Consider the following 22,504-nt stretch of genomic DNA (forward strand, 5'->3'; position numbering starts at 1 on the left):
CCCAGCTCAAAATTACTTTAAGGGTCACATTTACTAGAGCTAATATGCGAACCCTCCACCTTTTGCTCATAAAAAGCTGTACTTTTGAGTTTATTGGACTAAAACTAGTTTATTTGAAACTTAGTTTTTGAAAAATAATAAAGACCAGAATAACAAAAATTGGTTTTTTACATTACTTTCCGTATTTACCAATATTTTATCCATTTGTTTCTTTTCAGTCTGCTAATTGCCTTTTTGTCAAAGTGGTTTCTTCACTTTGTCTATGTAATCTGATTATAGAACCTGTTAATAAACGTGGTACGTTGTCTCCAGAGTCCACTTACATGTTCATTCTTCTATCACATGCTTTTCTTAAAATTCAGCCAGAATGCTGCTGTTTTTCCAGAGGAAATAAAGGGAAGAAAAATAAAACTTTAGGTCAGGTTCCCAAAACTCAAATGAACAGGGGGAGGAAGAAAAGAAAAAGACTTGTCACAAGCTGGTATACACAGAAACCCTACAGAGGGGTGGAGGTGTGGGGGATGAGAAGAAAGGGTATCCCGAAGAAGCTGTCAAGAGAGCTTCTGTTCTAGAGACTCCTGGGACTCACAGATGCTAAAAAAGACAAAATCTCCATGCCTGATTTACTTACAGGTAGATGAGGAAAACAGCAAAAGGAAAGTTTCCTCAAAAGTCTCCATATAGAGACTTCTCTATAGATTGATATATGTTGAGAATTCCCAAATTTATATATTTTGCCCAAACCTCTCTCCTCGGCTTCTTTTTTGCTAACTGGATAGCTCCACAGACTCAACATTTCAGCACTGAACTTGCCCCCAAACCTGCTTCTCTTTCCTTGTGTACCCTCCTGTGGTCTCTATTACTAGCCATCTAGTCCTCGTGCTAAGGACCTACAGGTCCTCAGCTGCTCCCTTTTTTTTTTTTTTTTTTGTGGTACGCGGGCCTCTCACTGTTGTGGCCTCTCCCGTTGCGGAGCACAGGCTCCGGACGTGCAGGCTCAGCGACCATGGCTCACGGGCCCAGCTGCTCTGCGGCATGTGGGATCTTCCTGGACCAGGGCATGAACCCGTGTCCCCTGCATCGGCAGGTGGACTCTCAACCACTGCGCCACCAGGGAAGCCCTGCTCCCTCTTTTTTATCCTAAATCAGTCAGTTACCCGCAGTTTTAGACCTCCATCTCTTCCACTCCCTCCTCATTTAACACCAGTGTAACAGTGATGTGTTTCCTTAATTCTTTGCCTACAGTGTTGTCCCCCTAATATCTTTTCTCCAAATATAGCAGTGAGCTATTAAGACCTTCCACTGGTTCCCCATTACATACAAAATTTACCCTAATGTGTTACAAATAATACGTGTTCCACAGTATGTTAATTAAATACCTTCTCCAGTAGGGAGAGAGGGGTGTTTTCCATGATCAAATAAGTTTGGGAAACACCATTTATCTAAAAATAAATAGATTTCTTCACTGTAGGACTTCTGAGAACTATTAAAATTTAATTTGCTAATTACAAGATACCTAAATAAGTACATATATACAGTGTTTCCCAAACTTACTTGTTCTTGGAACCGTTTCCAGTAAATCGTCTCTATGCACCTAGTGTTCTGTGGGTCATGCTTGAAGAAACGCTGTTTCCAGAACAGACTACAAGCTTTATTACTGGGCCCTGCTGCCCTCTCCACCCTTGTATCCCACCCTTCCTGCCCTCACATTGATGTTCCAGGAACTCAGGACAGCCTACAGGTGCCTCCTGATACCAGAGTGTTCTCATGCAGGTGATTGTACTGTCCTCTCGTGTGTGAATTATCTCCCTCCCTTCTTTCCCTTTCTTTCTTCCCCACAACTCATTTCTCTTAACTCTTTGCTGTGGCTCTTCCTTTAAGATAGAGCTCAGGCATAACCCTCTCAAAGAAGCTTTCTCTTGACACTCCGGTCTCAAAGGAGTAGATATTTGTCCTCTGAGCTGCTTGAAGGATGCCCGTAGGACTTCGCAAAACTAAAATAATAGCACCAAACTCTACTCTTGCCTCTTAAGAAATTTAAAGAAGTTTACAGACACAGAAATCAAATGCATTACTGCAATTAGAGAACTGAAAAATGATCAGCCCCAGTAAGTTATTGGTATTGTAGAATTTTCTGCATTGATTCAACTGATTGTTATTTGACATGTTTTTAATTCCCCATGATTTCTATAAACCGTTTACTGTTTATAAATAGAGTCTTGATTGGATCCAGGTTTGTGTCTTTGGCAAGAGTATTTCCTGTATAGTACTGCATAATCCCTGTAGCACCACATCAGGAAGCACACAGTATCTGCTTGTTCCCCCTTCAGAAGAGTCCCCAGAGTTATTAAACTGTGCCAAAATGTGCTGAGATAACCTTTGTTACTTCACTCTAATATGCTGACAGTAATTAAAACCTTGGGGGGGATATAGATACTCCAAGAGGTAAAGGGAGAATATTCAGGGATCACAGACAGTTACTGCCATACTTGGATGTCTCTTTATATTAACGCTTGAGTGTATGCATAGACTGAGTCAGCTTTCTTTTTTTTTGTTTTGTTTTTTTGTTTTTGGTTGCATTGAGTTTCAGTTGCAGCACGCAGGATCTTTGCAGAGGCATGCGGGATCTTTCGTTGCGGTACACGGGCTTCTAGTTGTGGCACGCGGGTTCCAGAGCGCGTGGGCTCTGTAGTTTGCGGTGCACGGGCTTAGTTGCCCCGTGGCATGTGGGATCTTAGCTCCCCGACCAGGGCTCGAACCCACATTGGAAGGCGGATTCTTTACCACTGGACCACCAGAGGAGTCCCTGAGTCAGCTTTCTTAACCTCCAGCATCTACCAGAAAGCACAGTTCACTATAATGATCAATTTAGAGATGAACTAAACATAAGCTTTTTGGAGCATGGATAGACAAAGTGAGTTACCACATATAATAAAGTTTGAAAACGACAACTGTATTAAAGACAATTTCATGTATTTTTATAAAAGAGTTAATTCACTAAATGTAAAATTCAGCACTTTAGTGTTTGGAGTTTATCATGTCTACAGAGAGATTTCACTTACTATACCCTCAGACTGCTGTCATCTTTAGGACTGTTTGCTTGGTGTTTTGTGTGTTTTTGTTACTCCTTCCTCCCTGTCTTTGAACTATCACTTACTGATGCTCTAAAATGTGTCTCTGTATGGCAAATAACTGCCTTAGTCCTAATGTGCTCTTTGGAATTTGCTGTGGCCTCAGAATTAAAACATCTGAGTTTTCTGGAATGCTCTGCTTTGTTTCAAAGAGTTGAAATTGAGAAGTCACAACCAGTTGTGTAATTGTTACTATATTATTTAATTCAAAGAACAATCGAATTTGTTTTCATTAAGTTATACACTAAAAAGTTTTAATTTCATAGGAATAGCTGATTAGTGTAAATAAAATCTAATGTTTTCAACTTTTTTTTTTTTTAATTAGATTACACCACCACCTTCCCTGTCAGATCCGCTTAAAGAGCTTTTTCGACAACAGGAAGTTGTAAGGATGAAACTTCGTTTGCAACACAGTATTGAAAGGGTAAGAAATATTTAAGTTTACATTTATGTCAAAGATAACTGTATTTTAACAATAGATTATAATTGCCTACAGTTTTTTATTAGTGACTCTTCCTTATTTAAAGCCATTTTGGGAAATGGTTTGATTTTATCTCGTGCTTATGCAATAAGATGGAGAATTTTTAAGCCTGATTTAGGATAGCTGCTCCCATGTTACAATTCATGTTCAGTATATATTTGATACATTGATATAAGAATCTCTAATAATTCCTTATCATTTGCCACATTTGCAGAACTGTAGCAGTGAATTCCTATTTCTAAAGCTTTGGAGTTGTTGCTTGGTACCAGCTACTGTAGTACAGACTCTTACCAAGGTTGTGCTCATTGGTCCTTTTAGGTTCTGCTTTAGTATTCCAGTTTCTGGTGGTTAGTTTTGGCATGAAATGACAGGAGGAAAAACCTATCTAATTATTTATAGAAATCATGAAAGTAACTTGGATTGACAAAAATAATGACACCTTAATTTTTTGTGGGAGAGTCAGGGACTTTCTGCAAATGTGATGTAAGCTATGATCTTTCTTTACAGACATACACACATATTCGTATACAAGCAAAACCTTGTATGCAATTCCTTCATACATGATTGATTTCCTAGGGTAGAGGTTCTTAACCTTTTTTGTGCCATGGATTCCTGTAACAATCTGGTAAATATAAAACCTTTCCTCAGAATAATGTTTTTAAATGAAGAAAATTAATTTATAGCATTACAGAGAGAAAAGCAGTAAAAAAAAGAAGCACTGAAACAGAACTTACAACATTGTGCCTGACCCACGTCGGTGCGATGTGTTAGCAGTAAGAAGTTAGGTCATATAACCCACATCAGTAGCTGTTTCAGCCATCAGGCATGTGTGAAGTCACCTGGTATATATTCATCTGTGCATCTAACCATGTTTCAAAAGCTGTGCTGCCTTACAGACAGTTTAGAATTCTCGTTTGAACTGTGTAATTTGCAGAACTTTAATAGTGAAAATGACTCGCATCCTTCCACTTATCCACCAGCAAACAATTTAGAATTACAGAAAACTAGAAAGCAACTTAGAAGTCTGACCAGTGTGAGGACAAACAACTCTGCCATTTGGTTCTACAGTGGGAAGAACTAGTTGGTAGTTGGCCAGCTGTGTAGTGTAGCACAGGTGTCTCTACATGGAAGAGCTGCCATCACATGTCATACCGTAGCAGGTCTAATGACTATTGGAATTTCAAAGAAGAAATTAGTATAAAAACTTGGGGGCAATACTTGCAACAACTGTAACAGGAATTGAAAATAGTTGTGATTTCTGTGGATGACAAAGTTGCAGATACTTCTGGCATCACTGTGGTTTGTGGCCTACATTGATAATTGAAAGAAATGCCAGTTGGAGGTGAGCAAAAATAAAGACGTAATTTTTCCCATTCAGGTTCACAGATGACCTTCCCCTCATTCTGTCCAGAGGCTTCTTAGGAGTATGAGGACCGAAGGCTAAGAACCTCTGTTCTGAGGGCATTTTTCCCATAGAATATGATAACATTTGAATACTGTGCTAAATGAATGAACACATCTTGCAGCCAGAGCCCCTGGCCCCTTACCTGCCTCCCCAAGAGCCCCTGACTTCAGAGCCACCTCGCATCCTACCTGCCTCCCCAGGAACTAAGAGGAAGGCAGTACTTTGGGAGAGGCATAGCCCATTCTCAGAAGACATTGTTTGAGAGGCTCTGCTCTAGAAGTTCAAAGACACAGCATTAAGAATGATGATCTAAAGTGGAATATGTAGGCTATCAGTTAAGCCACATATCTCTGTTAATTATCTTAGGGGAGGGGGTCTGACTTAACAAATGTATATCTGGGACTTCCCTGGTGGCGCAGTGGTTAAGAATCCACCTGGTAATGCAGGGGACACGACACGGGTTTGATCCCTGGTCTGGGAAGATCCCACATGCCTCAGAGCAGCTAAGCCCATGTGCCACAACTACTGAGCCTGCACTTTGGAGCCTGCGAGCCACAACTACTGAGCCCGTGTGCCACAACTACTGAAGCCCGTGCTCCTAGAGCCTGTGCTCCTCAACAAGAGAAGCCACTGCAGTGAGAAGCCCACGCAATGCAACGAAGAGTAGCCCCCGCTCACCGCAACTAGAGAAAGCCTGCGCACAGCAACAAAGACCCAGTGCAGCCAAAAATAAATAAACTAAATGGATTTTTTTTTAATGTATTTCTTTCTTGTATGGTGAAAAAGATTTTTGGTTATTGCTCTTTATCGCTGCAGGACTACAACCAAATTTTTTTTTTTTTTTTTTTTTTTGGGGGGCTGTGTTGGGTCTTTGTTGCTGCGCGCAGGCTTTCTCTAGTTGCAGCGAGCAGGGGCTACTCTTCCTTGCGGTGTACGGGCTTCTCATTACGGTGGCTTCTCTTATTGTGGAGCACGGGCTCTAGGCATGCAGGCGCACGGGCTTCAGTAATTGTGGCACGTGGGCTCAGTAGTTGTGGCATGCAGGCTCAGTAGTTGTGGCACCCGGGCTTAGTTGGTCCACGGCATGTGGGATATTCCTGGACCAGGGCTCGAACCTGTGTCCCCTGCATTGGCAGGCGATTCATAACCACTGTGCCACCAGGGAAGTCCCCAGCCAACTTTTTAGAAAGTATTTTTTCTTCTAGCTATTTTTTTCTTAGTATCTGACCACGTGTTTGGATATTTATCACTTAAAGTCCCACCTTAAACTTGCACTTAAATTCACAAATTACAAGTATTGGACTCAACTCTTCTCTTTTGAGTGTCATTTATCACATAACAATTTATAGCAGATTAAATAGGACTGTCAGGGCTTCCCTGGTGGCACAGTGGTTGGGAGTCTGCCTGCCGATGCAGGGGACATGGATTCGTGCCCCGGTCCGGGAAGATCCCACATGCCACGGAGCGGCTGGGCCCATAAGCCATGGCCGCTGAGCCTGTGCATCCGGAGTCTGTGCTCCGCAGCGGGAGAGGCCACAACGGTGAGAGGCCCGCGTAACGCAAAAAAAAAAAAAAAAAAAATAGGACTGTCTATTTAGCTTTTCACTAAATTATAAATACAGAAAAACTCTACAGTAATGCATATTTGGATATAATGTGGCCTGCATTCTCCAATGGGGGAAGGATAAATTTCTTGTCAGTTGAGGGGTGAATAGGCAACATGGTGGGGACAAGACCAGCCACATGTTTAGTCTTCTCCCAGCCCAGCCTTCCAGACAGGCTAAGGTCTGCAGCTGGACCTCAGGAATTCCCATCTGCTAAATGCGAGGATTGCCTATATTGGCATTAACCTTACAAAAGAGTGACTGTGTATTACATAAGTGGAAGTTTTGGATCCCACTTAACACTTTAAGGCAGGATTGTACTGTGATTGTCAGAGGTTTACAAGTACAGTTGACTCTTGCACAACATGAGGGTTAGGGGCACCAGCCCCTCGCATAGTCAAAAATTAACTTATAACTTTAGAGTCAGCCCTCCGTATCCACATTTCTGCATCCATGGATTCAACCAGCCATGGATTGTGTAGGACTGTCGTACGTACCCATGTATAAGTGGACCTGCTCGGTTCAAACCCACGTTGTTCAAGGGGCAACTGTAGTTAGCATTAGAGTACAGTGAGTTTGTTGCTATGAAATATTCATTCTAAAAGAGAAGCTGCCACCACAATGGTGTATCACGTCAGAACAGTTAGAATGGATATAATAAAAAAGACAGACAAAAACATATATGGGCAAGGGTGTGAAAACACTGGAACCCTATACATTGCTGGGGAGAACATAAAATGATACAATTGCTGTCGAAAACATTTTGGCAGTTTGTCAGCAAGTTAAGCATAAAACTACCATTATAAGCCAGCAGTCCCACTCCTAGTTATTTACCCAGGAGAAATAAACATATACATTCAAACAAAAATGGAGCATGAGTGTTCGTAGCAGCTTCATTCATGATAGCCCAAAGGAAGAAACAGCCCAAAAGACCATCAACTGATGAATGGATAAAAAAAATGTGGTAAAAAGGAATGAGGGGGGAAAAAAAAAAAAGAATGAGGTACTGATACATGCTACAACACAGATGAACCTTGAAAACATGTGATGTGAAAGAAGCCAGTCACAAAAGACCAGGTTACCATGTGATTCCATCTGTGTGAAGTGTTCATAAGTAAATCCATAGAAACAGAAGGTAGAGTCGCTGTTGTCAGGGGAAGTAGGGGAATGCAGAGTGACTGCTGATGGGCATGGGGTTTCTTCTTGGGGTGATGAAAAAGTTCTGGAATTAGTGGTGATGGTTGAACATCTTGGTGAGTTCAGCTGGCCCTCCATATCTGCAGGTTCTGCATCCATGGTTTCAACTAACCGCAGATCAGAATACTCAAGAAAAATTATTCCAGAAAGTTCCAAAAAGCGAAACTTGAATTTGCCACACACTGGCAAATTTACACAGCATTTACCTTGTATTAGGTATCATAAGTGATCTAGAGAAGATTGAAAGTACACGGGAGCATGTGTGTAGGTTATATGCATATATTATGCCGTTTTATATAAGGGACTTGAGCATCCATGGATTTTGGTATCTGGGGGGGTCCTGGAACCAATCCCCCGCAGATACCAAGGGATAACTGTATACTAAAAGCCATCATTGTACATTTTAAGATGATTTTTAAAAAGAGACTGCTGATTTTGGAAAGGAAATTTGCTTATACTTTTGGAACCCTTGGAGTTCTCAAATTTCTCAAGCTTACTGTGAAAGAAAAACTGCTCTGAGATTGAAGTTCTTTAGCACTTTAAGTGATTTTATTTTATTTATTTATTTTCTTAAATTTATTTATTTTTATTTTTGGCTGTGTTGGGCCTTTGTTGCTGTGCGTGGGCTTCTCTCTAGTTGCGGCGAGCGGGGACTACTCTTTGTTGCGGTGTGCGGGCTTCTCATTGGGTGGCCTCTCTTGCTGCAGAGCACGGGCTCCAGGCGCGTGGGCTTCAGTAGTTGTGGCACTCGGGCTCAGCATTTGTGGCTCGCAGGCTCCAGAGCACGGGCTCAGCAGTTGTGGTGCATGGGCTTGGTTGCTCCACGGCATGTGGGATCCTCCCGGAGCAGGGCTCGAACCTGTGTCCCCTGCGTTGGCAGGCGGATTCCTAACCACTGCACCACCAGGGAAGCCCTAAGTGATTTTATTTTTATTTGAAGAACAAGTGGTTGAAGAATTGTTGTTTTTTTAATTCTTTGTTCAACTAGGAAAAACTCATTGTATCCAATGAACAGGAAGTTCTTCGGGTTCATTACAGAGCTGCAAGAACACTGGCAAATCAGACACTGCCGTTCAGCGCATGCACTGTTCTCCTGGATGCAGAAGTGTACAGCGTGCCCCTGGACGCCCAGGTAAAGGACTAGCCATGTCCTTTAGTGCTCTTAGGATAGCAGCCACCTTTGGTAATCTGGGTCCTCAGAAGAAACATGAATTCAACAATCACTAAAGCTCAAAGGAGAAAACAACTCTTGCACACTAAAGTGCTTTTTATAGATAACTTGTAAGTTGCTTCTAAAGTGGAAGCTGCTGGAAGCTAGAAAGGGCAACAGGTGGAGCTCAGGTCGAGCTAGTGCTGAGAGAGGGCCAGGCTTTGTTTGGATCTTGGATGTTGTTGGGACAAATTAACACAACTGTGGAAAACTGTAGCTACGGCTTGAAAAGAGTTTACTGCCACATGTAAATTACGTGAATTCAGAACTAGACATCAGTTGTTCAGAATTTTTTTGTGCTTCATAAACCAGAATGAAATTCTTTGGTCATAAGACAGAATATAAAAGTATAAACACAGACAGTGAAGGATTATCACCAAAAAAGACTAGAAAATACTGTTTTAAATCAGACAAACTATAGAGATACAAAGTATATGCAGTATATTACAGAGAAAGTTACTTAGTTCTCTCTGGACTTTATTTTTCTCACCTGGAAAAAAAAAAAAAAAAACAGGAGTCCCAGATGGGTTATAAAGAGAATTTCTGAAAAGAAGTGAATTTTCCCAGTAAACCCTCAGAATGATCCCCAAATCAGAGACTAAAAAGGATCAGGCCACAAGCCACCTAATAGTTGAAGGGCAGAAGAACTTAGTCATCGTCTTGAGGATGACTGTGGGCCTGTTACCCACCCTTGTACGGCTGGCTTTACAGTTGGTAGACGGTCTCTCCACTGAGGAGCAGGCTTGTTCAGGTGAGCATAGCTGCTGAGGGACTAAGGAACAAGTCCGCTTCCTTGGGTAGGGGCTTGGGCCATCCTTTAGCCATTCTCATATCAGACCTCTTCCTTTTCAAAATAAACTTGTAATAATAAAAAAGGTTCAATAATAAAATTTAAAACAGTCTAAAGGTCTTACCTGAAGACCAAGGAGGAAGTGGTAACAGCCAAGAATGTGAGTAGTGTGATTGTGTTGCCTGGATGCCACCTCGATGGTGCTGGTTGGTGGTCAGAGCTTTGGCGGCAGTAACGGCAGCAGTTGTTTGTCAGACCCAGTGCTTCCCATTGCCCAAGCGTTAGAACAAGGGCTTAGTGACTCTCAATTCTCAAACAAGATTAAAAGAGGTGCTTTTACCCAATTTCACAGAACAGAAAATTGAAAGAGTATGTAATTAGTTTGAGATTACACAGTAAGATACAAAGCTGACGTTTGAATATAGCCTATCTTAAAAGAATACCAAAACTGGTATTCTTAAGAGTTGGTATAGAATTTCTTTGTGAGCACTCCAAAGGACTGGTCCTGGAAGAAATGTCAGCCCCAAAGGCCTGTCTCCCACCTTAACATTTTTTTCTCCCTACATGTGGTAAACGATAACATTAAAATTAATTTCTTAATCAATTGTGCTTTAATAAGAAGTCACAGGCATGTCACTTCATATGACATGCCTTTCTGAGACATTTTTGACACACAGATCGGTAGGATTCTATTTAATTAATAACTAAACCCAGCATCCTAATAATTCTAATAACTAATCTCAGTATGGAAATACGTTATCAGATTTTTAAAATTCAGATTATGTTATCTTTCTTCGAAGTATACTTTTCATCATTCCTTTAAAAGTAAAATATACCATAAAAAGATAAAATGGCATATAGATTTTAAAGTAGGTTATTTTATTTTATAATATCCAACAATTTTAATGTTTTCTTTCAGTCTGATGACAGTAAAACTTCTGTGAGGGATCGTTTTAATGCAAGACAATTCATGTCTTGGTTACAAGATGTGGACGATAAATTTGACAAATTAAAGGTATGTATGTTTAGAAGTTCACTTTAACTGGATACTTCCCCTTCATAAACAGAAACTGTAGCTGTGTTAGAGAGGAGTGGTTAGGAAAGGAAAGACCAGTTAATGGTGAATCCTCATGAGATCGCACTTCGGAAGATAAAGGAAGATAAAGACCCCCCCCCCCCCGGTTTTTCGGGTCCAATTTCATATACATGGTGCAGCTACCAGAGAAAAAGCAGTTTCTAATGGAGATCTTCATATTTGTTATCCAGTGTATGAGTCTGGTTATAGTTCCAGCATGTGAAAGAGGGGATAACAAGAAGAGAAGAAATGTATTTTGCAAGTAATCTGTAATGAAAATTATTTGGTTTGAATCATTTCAAAAATCACTTTTCCTTAGATTTTCTTGATTCTTCTGATAATTTGAAATTTTATTGCTTGAAAGAGCAGTTTCAAATTAAAGTCTGTTAGATGAGTGTGAAGTTGTGGGTCCATAAGTATTTGGTGTATGGATACAGACAGGGTAAACCAGAAATGGACGTGTAACTCAGAAGCTTCACATACCCTAGTATATCCATCTTACCCCCTAAAGAAACGATGCATGAGATTAATTTTTAAACAAAGCAATTGTAATAAATAATCACTGAATTCTTCTCTTCTTTTAAATAGACCTGTCTTTTAATGAGGCAACAACATGAAGCTGCAGCTTTAAATGCCGTCCAGAGGTTAGAATGGCAGCTCAAACTCCAGGAACTCGATCCTGCCACCTATAAATCTATCAGCATTTATGAAATCCAGGAGTTTTACGTGCCCCTTGTTGATGTGAATGATGACTTTGAATTGACTCCTATATAGCAGCCGTGACTTCCTGGTGGTGGTGTTTTAAATGAGTGAGGCTTAAGAGTATTATACTATGGAATACTGCCTTTTGACAAAAATATGATATTATGCCTTCACAGCTATTAGTAAAGTTCAACTAAAGTTGGTGATGTAGTAAACACTGTCATTTTATTAAAAATGAAAAGAATTATTTTGGATCTTAGATCCAAGCAGTTTCTAACTGAAAACTATTATTTATATTGCTGGAAGGTGACTATCGCGTTGGAGCACGTTGGCAGATGAGGTAGATGTTTAGGGAGCTGAGGATCTGCTAATGGCGCTGGAAGCTGTTAGTGCTCTACGTACGAGGTGACCACGGGTGTTGAGGTTCTGTCAAGTTCTACTAAAACAGATCAGCAAACTAAAAGGCTCAATTCCTACCAAATAGTTTCTAATGTGGAAGGAAAACTTGGCACAAAATTTCTTCAGTTTATTATATCTGTAAGTTAATTGTACAGCTTTCTTTTTGAAAGTTTTAATATTGTCTTCCTTTTTAATAACTTATTTTATACATATTGTGCAGATGTAAATCTTGTAATTAATGGTCAAAATGTATACAAAGGGATTGGTAGTCAAAACATATACAAAGAAATAATTGTAAAACTGTTTTGTCTGATGTTTAAGGACCAAAGTTGTAGTTTGTATGGTATGGAGTGTAGTGATAGTGTGTTGAGGTAGCAGGACTTTTAAATAAGGCATGCGTGTCTGAGTTAGCTTGTTTCCATCACAGAACTGTAGAGACTGTGACTTAGCCATACTGCATGCTTCCTATAATTTAATTCTCTCCATAGCGATACCTGACGGTAGTGTAAGGTGTTTCATACCAGTCTCCCAGGATAGTACCTATGACTTACTATGTTGGACATTTTATTTAGAATTAGTCATGCAAAGAAACAGCTCTTTTTTCATCTCACGATAGAGCCTATTCTCCTCTTCCCCCAAAAAATGCCTTTGAATGAAAATTCTGAAATTGTAAATGTCTATTTTAATACTCAAATATGAAAGAATCTGTGAATATATGTAAATATGTTTAATAAATTTTATTGGTCATGTTAAATCATTGTAAAACTTTTTTACATTGCTTAAATATAATGTTCTAAGCTTAATAACCTTTGCACTTTTAAAATAACAACTGAGTACTCAAAAAAGAGATATTTGGTAGTCAAAATAGGTAAAAGAAATGGGCATATTCTGATCGATCTCTGCAATGTTTATGAAATATTGATTAATATGTTGTATTTCTTCCTTGTGTCAAGATGCAAAACATATAATTTTCAAAATTTTATAATTAAAATAAGATTTAGTATGCTGTTTTTAATAAAATAATTAGCAGTATACTTAGAAAAAGTCCAGTTTCTCCTGTAACATGATGTTAAATTAAATATTCAGGAATATTTCAGATCTGAAACCTGCTGTTAAACTTACTAAACATTTTTGGAAAGAAGATAGGTTATGTGTAAAATTGATCATAAGTATATGAGATAAGATTTACAGAACTTTCCACAATACTTTCTTGAATTATAAAATAATAGGTGTTTTTTATTCTGATTGAGAAAAGTGAAAAGAATCTATGAGGAATAAAGTTATTTAAATTCAGCTTGCAAGTTGGAAATCCCAGCTAGCGGGAAAGAATGTAAAATTGAAGTTTTTGAGTGCAAAGGTATATATTAAGCTTAGGGATTTTTGAATTTTTACATCAGTTTATATTTTAATTGATACTGTACTTGGCATGCGCAATAAAGCAGCACGTGTGAAAAATACACAGTGCAAGGACTTTATTATAAAGATTGGATGTAGTAGTCTTTAGAAATTTAGATGAAAGATTTTGGCCTTTTTTATTGGATAAATGGGGCCAAGAAAGGCAGGGTAGATTTTGAAGCACTGGTTTTGTTGAAGTTAAGTTTATTAAGGCTGGGAACATTAAAAACTAATTTATAAAAGCAATACTTTTTAATATGAAAAACTTAATGCAAATTTTGTTTATACTTTTGCCTAAAAATAAAAAAACAGATTATTGAGCATTGAAATCATAGAAAATATGAGAAGGGTAAGTTTATACAGCAGTTTGTTCTGATGGTTCAACCAGAGAAGGGGGTGCGGAAAAAAAATCACTGTTTGGCCAAACAGAACAAGCTGCAGAAGAGAAAAACCAAGCAAGCAGAAATCTGGCATATTTTAGTCATCCCAGCTTTTTAGTACTAACCACAGTTCTCACCCTGTTCAGTGGTACCTCAAGTTGCTGGAGCCTGTCTGCCATGATGCTGCTTCTGCAGATTCCCTTTGTAAAGTGACTCATTCAAAGCTAATCGGTATAGCTTAAAAAAAAAAAAAAAGTGAATGCCTTCTCCATGGGAATTTATACTTAAGTAAGTAAGTTAAGGGCTCTTGATATTAAACATTATTCTGAAGCTCTAAAATGCTAGAAAAAAAACTTGGAATGGGGTATATGCCTAAAAAGATATAGGATTCTGAAAGAGAAATAAAGGATGGTTAGTTTAATCAGTGATTTTTTTTTAACTATTCAAATATCATGAACAAGATACTAAATTGTACCTGAGGATTTGTATTTCTTTAAATCTTGTTCTAAATCATATCTGTTTAATAAATGACTAGATATTTGTGCATGTTATTTAATAAAGAGTTATATTTTTATAGAAAAAATAAGAGTGAAATGTGTTAAGTGTTTGTTTTTTTTTTTATTTTCCACTCCCACGTGACTCCAAGCCCAACACCAGTGTTTACTTGGGCAGCAGGCAAAATTGCAAAATACTCATTTTGGGGAAACAACCTCTGAAGAATTAGCCTTTTGAGCTCAAGTCTATTCAGGAAATGAGGTCTCGAAAATGAATTTTAAGTATTAGACATGCTGCAGACTTAACTATAAAAATCTCAAGCAGGGCTTCCCTGGTGGCGCAGTGGTTGAGAGTCTGCCTGCCGATGCAGGGGACACGGGTTCGTGCCCGGTCCGGGAAGATCCCACATGCTGCGGAGCGGCTGGGCCCGTGAGGCATGGCCGCTGGGCCTGCGCGTCCGGAGCCCGTGCTCCACAACGGGAGACGCCACAACAGTGAGAGGCCCGCTTACCGCAAAAAAAAAAAATCTCAAGCAAAGATCCCCTGAAGCTCATTTTAACAGACTGAGGAATTATAGAGTTATTCTAGAAATTGAGCAATGCTAAATATGTGTTTTTCTTAGTTATCCAAAAAGTTAGCAATATTTTTTATTCTATCTCTGATATTCTGACACATAAAACCCAAAAATTTTATGTAGGGGAAATTGACTTTTTAAAACTCATGAGGTAGCCATGTCTTGTATTTTAAACGAAGCATTTCCACAATTTTTTTTAATCCTTTTTCAAGCCTTAAAGTTTAAATAATTCCTAATTAATCAAATGGCTCAAAAGGTTAGAATTATAAGTATTATAATTTAAACAGTGAAAAGTACATGTGGAAAGATTGACCTCTTTTTTTTTTTTGGCCATGCTGCGAGGCATGCAGGAACTTAGTTCCCCCAACCAGGAATTGATCCTGTGCTCCCTGCAGTGGAAGCTTGGAGCCTTAACCACTGGACCGCCAGGGAAGTCCCTGGAAAGATTGACGTTTAAAGAAAATTTTTCTGTTGATATAGAGAATGAGGCATATATAGCGTATGTCTATAGAGTAAAAAACACCACCTGTGTGCCCATCACTCAGCTTAAGAGCGGTACCTTTTTCCTCAGTTTTTTTTAATTGTGTAATTTGTATCCAATAAAAATACCCACATCTTAATTAGGCAGTTTGATAAGTCCTGACAGATGCATACAAAACATTTCCATTCCCCCCGCAGTTCCCTCCTGCCCCCTTGCAGAGTACTTCACCCCGGAGGCCACCGCTTGATGACTGCCGGCGCCATGATTACCTGTACTTGTTCTCGAGCTTCATGTATATGGAATCAAACAGTATACACTTGTTTTGCGTCTGCCTTCTTTCAACATAAGGTTTTGAAATTCATGTTGCATGTGTCAGTCATCTGTTCCTTTTTCTTACTGAGTGGAAGTATATTGTACAAGCCTGTTTATTCACTCTTGTTGGTAGACATTTGGATTGTTCCCAGTTGGGGGCTGAATAAAACTGCTCTAAACATGCTAATCTTTTTTTGTGAACACGTTCTTTCATTGCTTGGGCCCATACCTTGGAGTACAGTCACCAGGTCATAGGGCATAGATGTATGTCTAACTTCATCAGAAACTGACAGTTCTTCAAAGGGGTTGTACCGTTTTATCCTCCTACTGCCAACTATCAGAGGCCCAGTTGCTCTGAATCCTCATCAATCTTTGGTGTTGTCAGTCTTCAATTTTAGCAGTTTTGGTGGATATGTAGTGGTATCTTACTGTGCTTTTAACTTGCATTTCTCTGATGACTCAAGAGGTTGAACATATCTTTTAATATGTTTAACAGCCATTTGTACATTTTATTTTGTGAACTGTCCTCAAGTGTTTTGCTCATTTTTCATTGTGTTGGTCTTTTTATTATTGATTTGTAGGAAGTCCTTATTCTGCACACAAGCCCTTTGTCAGGTATGTCTTTATTAACGTCCATAAGAATTTAAGGAATGTATGCATATCCATGCATTTAGGTTTTAGTGGCAAGGATTCGAGGCAAAAAATTCTGTCATTGCAAACATTCTTAATGTAAGCAGTGTTTGCTAAAATCATAGTACTATATTTTCAACCGTCTATCTCAGAATGCTTTTTTCTTTTTAAATTTTATTTATTAGTTTTGGCTGCGTTGGGCCTTCGTTGTTGCGCGCAGGCATTCTCTAGTTGAGGTGAGTGGGCTTCTCATTGCGGTGGCTTCTCTTGTTGCAGAGCACCGGCTCTAGGCGCACGGACTTCAGTAGTTGTGGCTCACGGGCTCTAGAGCGCAGGCTCAGTATTTGTGGCGCATAGGCTTTGTTGCTCCGCGGCGTGTGGGATCTTTCCAGACCAGGGCTCGAACCTGTGTTCCCTGCATTGGCAGGCGGATTCTTAGCCACTGCGCCGCCAGGGAAGTCCCTCAGAATGCTTTAATTAAACTACTTGTGTAACTGTCCCAATTGGAATATTTGGAGAATACAAAAATTCTGTTTTCCTAAAAGGGAAAGAGAATCACAGCAACATGCTTTGTGAAATGGGAGTGGTACTTAAAAATGAAAAAGATGGGGCTTCCCTGGTGGCGCAGTGGTTGAGAGTCCGCCTGCCGATGCAGGGGATGCGGGTTCGTGCCCCGGTCCGGGAGGATCCCACATGCCGCAGAGCGGCTGGGCCCGTGAGCCATGGCCACTGAGCCTGAGCGTCCGGAGCCTGTGCTCCGCAACGGGAGAGGCCACAACAGTGAGAGGCCTGCGTACCGCAAAAAAAAAAAAAAAAAAAAGAAAAAGATGAATGTCACATCCATATTTTAAAAAGCATGAAGGGAAGAAAGAAAAACCTCGACTTGTAAGTCTGACCGGCTTAAAGGCAAAAAGCTGAAGTCACTGATTAAGGGAAAAAGAATAGAAAACCTGGACAGGTACAGTCTAATCAGGAATACTACAGATGGAAGCCCTGTTGAAGCCATCTGAGTCCCTGAATTAATGACAACGAAGGCTGGAGGTGGTGAGAAGGAGCAGTTTGTCCTTTAGAGGCATCTAGAAGCTCTGGCTTTCTGACATAAGTTAGCACTATGGTGGAAGTTTCACGAGGAAACATTCACTGAGCAAAAGTGTATGCTCAACATGGAGGCAGACAAAAATCCAGTCCAAAGACATCACTAATTCAGAGGGAGTGAACAGGCCGATGCTGGCAAGCAGGTGAAGAGCAGGAGACCAGCTGCCTTCTTGTGGGGGTTTGGTGTGTGGGTTTCTTTGTCTTTCCGTTTGCTTGTTGTTTTGTTATGTTTAACCCTCCCCAACACAATCCTGAAAGAACTCTTGCCTCAGAATTGCTCTGTCTCCGTGGGATAAAACTGCACAGCTGTGACGCAGTCCCGTGTCCCCTCTTACCTGCCCTGGAGCCTCTCACCTCAGTGCACCCCCATGAGTTTCAGAGTGGAAACAAGGTTTCCAGCCACTGAAGACTGCTCATACTAAGTGAGGTAAGTCAGAAAAAAAAATACCATAAGATATCATAAGATACCATTTATATGTGGAATCTAAAATACGACACAAATGAACTGATCTACTAAACAGACACACAGACGTAAGAAGTAGAGAACAGACTTGTGGTTGCCGAGGGGTGGAGGAGGGAGGGATTGGGAGTCTGGGATTAGCAAATGCAAACCTAGTATATGTAGGATGGATAATCAACAAGGTCCTACTGTATAGCACAGGGAACTATATTCAATATCTTGTAATAACCTATAATAGAAAATCTGAAAAAGTATATATATACACACACATATATATATAAAAACTGATTCACTTTGCTGTACACCTGAAAATAACACAACATTGTAAATCAACTATACTTCAATAAAATAAAATTTTTTAAAAAAGAGTGGATAGTGTTTATGTAGCCAGGAAAAAGAAAAAAGAATCATGTCCCAAGCAAAAAAAAATGCAGAATACGGGAGTGGGGAAGTATGAAGCATGCAAATAGACCACCTTGGCTCTATGGAGAGGATTTGTGTAACATCAGAAAAGATCCACATTTACTAGCATGAAAAGACGTTCTGGATATGCCAAATGGGAAAAAGCAAGTTGCAGTGAAGTATTCTTAGCATAATTTCATTTTTTGCAAACATATGTTAATACATGTGACTTAAAAAAGACTGAAGGAATATATAGGAAGCTAGGTGCAATCTCCAGGGACTAAAATGGCCAGGGTCGCACATGAAGTCCCAAAATATTTAAATTCTCTGTAATCAGAAAAAAAGGAAAAAGTTGAAATGAATATAAATTAAGAAATATTCTAAATCAGTAAGCTACAGAGTTGGGACCTAATTTGGTAGGCAAGAGTGAGCCATGAGTAAATAGTGGATTTTGAGAAGCCTTAAGAGCTTTTGAGAGTTGTGAATCTCTCAATAGCCCTTGATAGCCCTTTGCAAACATCTGCCAAAACAGCATTTTCTCCTAGCAGGCGGGGTCGGCAGTTTCCCCAGAGGTTTGCTAGGCCTCCTGTAGCCCTAGGGACCTGAGCCTCGGAAAAGCTTGCTTGGGCGTTCCTTTTGCCTGGTGGATTCACAACCGTTCATTGCAGAAGGAATTATAAGTATTTTATGAACCCAGAATGGAACAAAACAAAACAAAAATAGCCTCAAGATTTTCTACATTTCTTCTTGTTTAAAACAGGAAGAGTTGAGAGGCCTTTGGAAGTAAGCGTTTTCCTTTCCCCATTCTTTTGAGAGCTTTGCGGTAATTCCCACAACAAAGCAGGGAGGGAAGAGGTGGGGGAAAGGGTGGAGGAAGGAGGTTTCTTCCCAAAGGGCCTTCCATCCCTAGATCTTTCCTTCCACACCACAGGCTGCCAGGCTGTTAGATGTGGCTCCTTTGGTTCAAATCTGTAAATCAAATCAGCTAATTCAGCTGAGTCTCTCGGATGGAAAGCATTAAGAATGGGACAGTGGATTCCAAACCATAATCCCCAGCCTGCCGCAGTCAGCCGGTTCCTTGGGACACAGAATAGTCTTCCTGTCTCCACCAGCTGAAAGGCGCACAGGCTGGACGCCTCCTCCAGGCAGGCCTGAGCAATCCCCCCCTTCGCCCTCCCCCCATCCAGTCCCACCTCCGGCAGGGCCAGGGGCTCTGCCCGTACTCCTGTAAGGAAGCTCAGAAGTGGAGAATCAGACCAAACTGGAGTGCTTAGCAGGGGCACCCAACACTTGTGTCTCGGGCTCCCATTTTGCTCCCTGTCTTCTGGGGTGAATTGGCTGGGGTGAGGGGAGGCCCAGAGGTGAGAGTGTAGAAGTACCACCTACAAGAGTGAGTTCACAAACTACAATTGTCCTTCTTATCTCTCTATGCTGGGCAGGATAACACCCCCTCCCCTAGCTTCACTCCCTCTACCCCAGCGGTCCCCAAGCTTTTTGGCACCAGGAACCAGTTTTGTGGAAGACAGTTTTTCCACAGATGGGGCGCGGGAGGAGGGGAGGATGGTTTCGGGATGATTCAAGTGCATTACACTTAATCAGTGTGAGCCCTGAGCTTGTTTTCACTTGCCACTTACTGATAGGGTTTTGATATAAGTCTGCAAGCAATTGATTTATTATGGTCAAATCTTTCTGCTAATGATAATCTATATTTGCAGCCGCTCCCCAGATCTAGCATCACTGCCTCAGCTCTACCTCAGATCATCAGGCATTAGATTCTCATAAGGAGCCGCACCCTAGATCCCTCACATGTGCAGTTCATGGTAGGGTTCACGCTCCTATGAGAATCTAATGCCACCGCTGATCTGACAGGAGGAGGAGCTCAGGAGGTAAGAAAATTAATTGTTGTTTTATGGCAGTAAATTTACAGTAATTTGTTAGCAGCAATAGGAAACGAGTCACCTCTACACTGTAGTTGGCTGACGGTCAACCACTGATGCGTCTGTATCAGGTGATTGAATCTTACGTGAATCAGTGACATTTGACCCTTTCATCAAACCCTACTAAGAGGCTTTATCGCATTGATCATAAAGGCTTCTGGTAAAATAAAATAGCCACTACAATAACCCCTGCAGCTCTCAAATTCCCAAACCCATTCAGAAAAACTTGATAGCCACCTGGAGGCTCAACTGACATTTGATCTTCTAGAGCTTATCAAAGAGGATCTTTAAAAATAACTATTTTTTATCTTATTACCAACGTAATACAGGCAAAGATATGAGAAAATGCAGACAAGCACAAAGAAAAAACATCAACACAAATCGCTCATAATCTTCATTCTAAAAATACACACACTGCTTTAAAAGTTGATATATCATGAATATCTTTCCATGCCAATGGTATTTCTCTGCAACACCAGTTCTCCAAGTGTGATCTGGAGACCCTGGGGGTCCCAGGACATTTTCAGGTAGTTCATGAGCTCAAAACTATTCTTATTTTAATTCTAATGCATTATTTGCCTTTTCAGTCTCCTCTCACACTGTAGTTTTTTTAGAGGATATAATATATATTACAACAGTTTGAATGCAAAAGCAGATATGAAAATCCAGCTGCCTTCTATTAAGTTTGACATTAAATAGCACAAATGTAAGACAATGCCACTCTTCTCACTATTTTTTTTTTTTTTGGTCTTGGAATATATACTTTTTTTTTTTTTTTTCTGCGGTACGCGGGCCTCTCACTGTTGTGGCCTCTCCCGTTGCGGAGCACAGGCTCCGGACGCGCAGGCTCAGCGGCCATGGCTCACGGGCCCAGCCGCTCCGCGGCATGTGGGATCTTCCCGGACCGGGGCACGAACCCGTGTCCCCTGTCGGCAGGCGGACTCTCAACCACTGCGCCACCAGGAAAGCCCTATATACTTACTTTTCATAAAATATGTATTCATGTTACCATATAACAGAGTCTATTATTTTTAAATGAGATAAATTATTTCTTAAATTTCCGTTTTAACTTCAAAAGTTTTGATAGATGTAGCACACATAAACAAAACCTCTTTGGAGCCCTCAATAATTTTCAACAGTGTAAAGGGGTCCTGAGACTACAAAGTTTGAGAACCTCTGATATACAATATTAGTTTTTAATATCTGATTTAGCCCATTGCAGTGTATCATAGTTCATTTAACCAGTAAGTAATGCTAAGAATAAGATCCTTAAAGTTAAATTTGTGTACACTCAATTATTTCTTTCGGATAATTTTCAGGGATGGTTTTTGAAATGTATACTTAACTTACTGTACAAAAATGGACTAACAGCAAGAATGCAGTCCACCCCGTCAGCCAATCAACTCTTTCCATTCTTTCTGTTTTCTTCATCAACCAAGGGGAATGTGGGCATTTAAGATCCTACCAGCTTAAGACTTTAGTACTAGGTCTAAAATGGTCTAGTACCATTTCCAAAGGAAAAGTACAATGGGCTCCAACTTAATAACTCTGGAAACTTTTAAAAAAGCAAATTCCCAGGGTTGTGGGAAAGAACTGGGTGCCATTCTCAGTCGCCTTTATCTACAAGCTAACTGTTGGTCACACATGCTTGGGCAGGCGTCTCCTGCCATCTGTCCAGGTGTCCATCCGTCCTCTCCCCTGGTCTGCGACCTTCTGGACCAGCACCCACGGCGCCCCTGCCCTCTTCTAGCGCTGAGCACAAAGCCGGGCGCCCACGAAGGGTTCGGCATATAAGTGCACTGCGGGACGAAGGCTCTACTCTTGGAGACCCTTATTCAGTGGGTCTGGGGCAGACCCCGGAAGCCTGCGTTTTTAATAAATCCTGTCTCCGACGTCAGTGACGGGATTCAGGTATGAGCTGCACTGGGTACCAGCGGGGTGCATCAGTCAGTCCGGCATCCCCATAACGGGGCCGAAACCAGCTCCTAGGGTGGCTGTGAGAAGACGAGCAGCTCCTGCACATCACGTCCCAGCTCCGGGACCAGGGCAGGGTGAGCCCGGAGAAGGGGCCGGGCGGCAAGGCGCCGAAGACGGGGACGGTGAAGAGGAAGGGGGACAGCGCGCGTGGGTCGGGTGGGCGCGGCCGCGGTCGCGGTCGGGGCGGGGCCGGGTAGGGGGTGGGACCCTGGGCGCGCTGGGCCCGCGGGGAGCGTGGCCTGGGCGGGGCCGGGTCGCGAGCGGACAGGAGCGCCGGGGGGAGTGAGAGACGCCTCCTGGCGGGAGCTGGCGGCGGCGGCGGGAGCCGAGGGGGGCGGAGGGAAGCGGGGGGCGGGGGCGAGACGGCGACGG

The 22,504-nt window shown here is 41.2% G+C and overlaps 1 protein-coding gene across 4 annotated transcripts in view; it reads left to right on the forward strand.

Annotated features, from left to right (window-relative positions):
- Positions 1-14,845, forward strand: part of ANKRD12 (ankyrin repeat domain 12) — a 113,828-nt gene extending 98,983 nt beyond the window's left edge. For 3 of the 4 annotated variants that reach the window (XM_079943366.1, XM_079943365.1, XM_079943367.1), the window contains 4 exons: positions 3,457-3,555; positions 8,807-8,950; positions 10,738-10,833; positions 11,482-14,844. In XM_079943366.1, coding sequence (XP_079799492.1) covers positions 3,457-3,555; positions 8,807-8,950; positions 10,738-10,833; positions 11,482-11,667 — 525 coding nt within the window. In that variant the 3' untranslated portion in view covers positions 11,668-14,844. Of the gene's footprint in view, positions 1-3,456; positions 3,556-8,806; positions 8,951-10,737; positions 10,834-11,481 lie in introns of all 4 variants that reach the window. The other variant, XM_079943368.1, reaches the window with a different exon arrangement.
- The last annotated feature ends 7,659 nt before the right edge of the window (positions 14,846-22,504 follow it).

Source organism: Stenella coeruleoalba (genome assembly GCF_951394435.1).
Source record: "Stenella coeruleoalba genome assembly, chromosome: 14".
Lineage (NCBI taxonomy): Eukaryota > Metazoa > Chordata > Mammalia > Artiodactyla > Delphinidae > Stenella > Stenella coeruleoalba.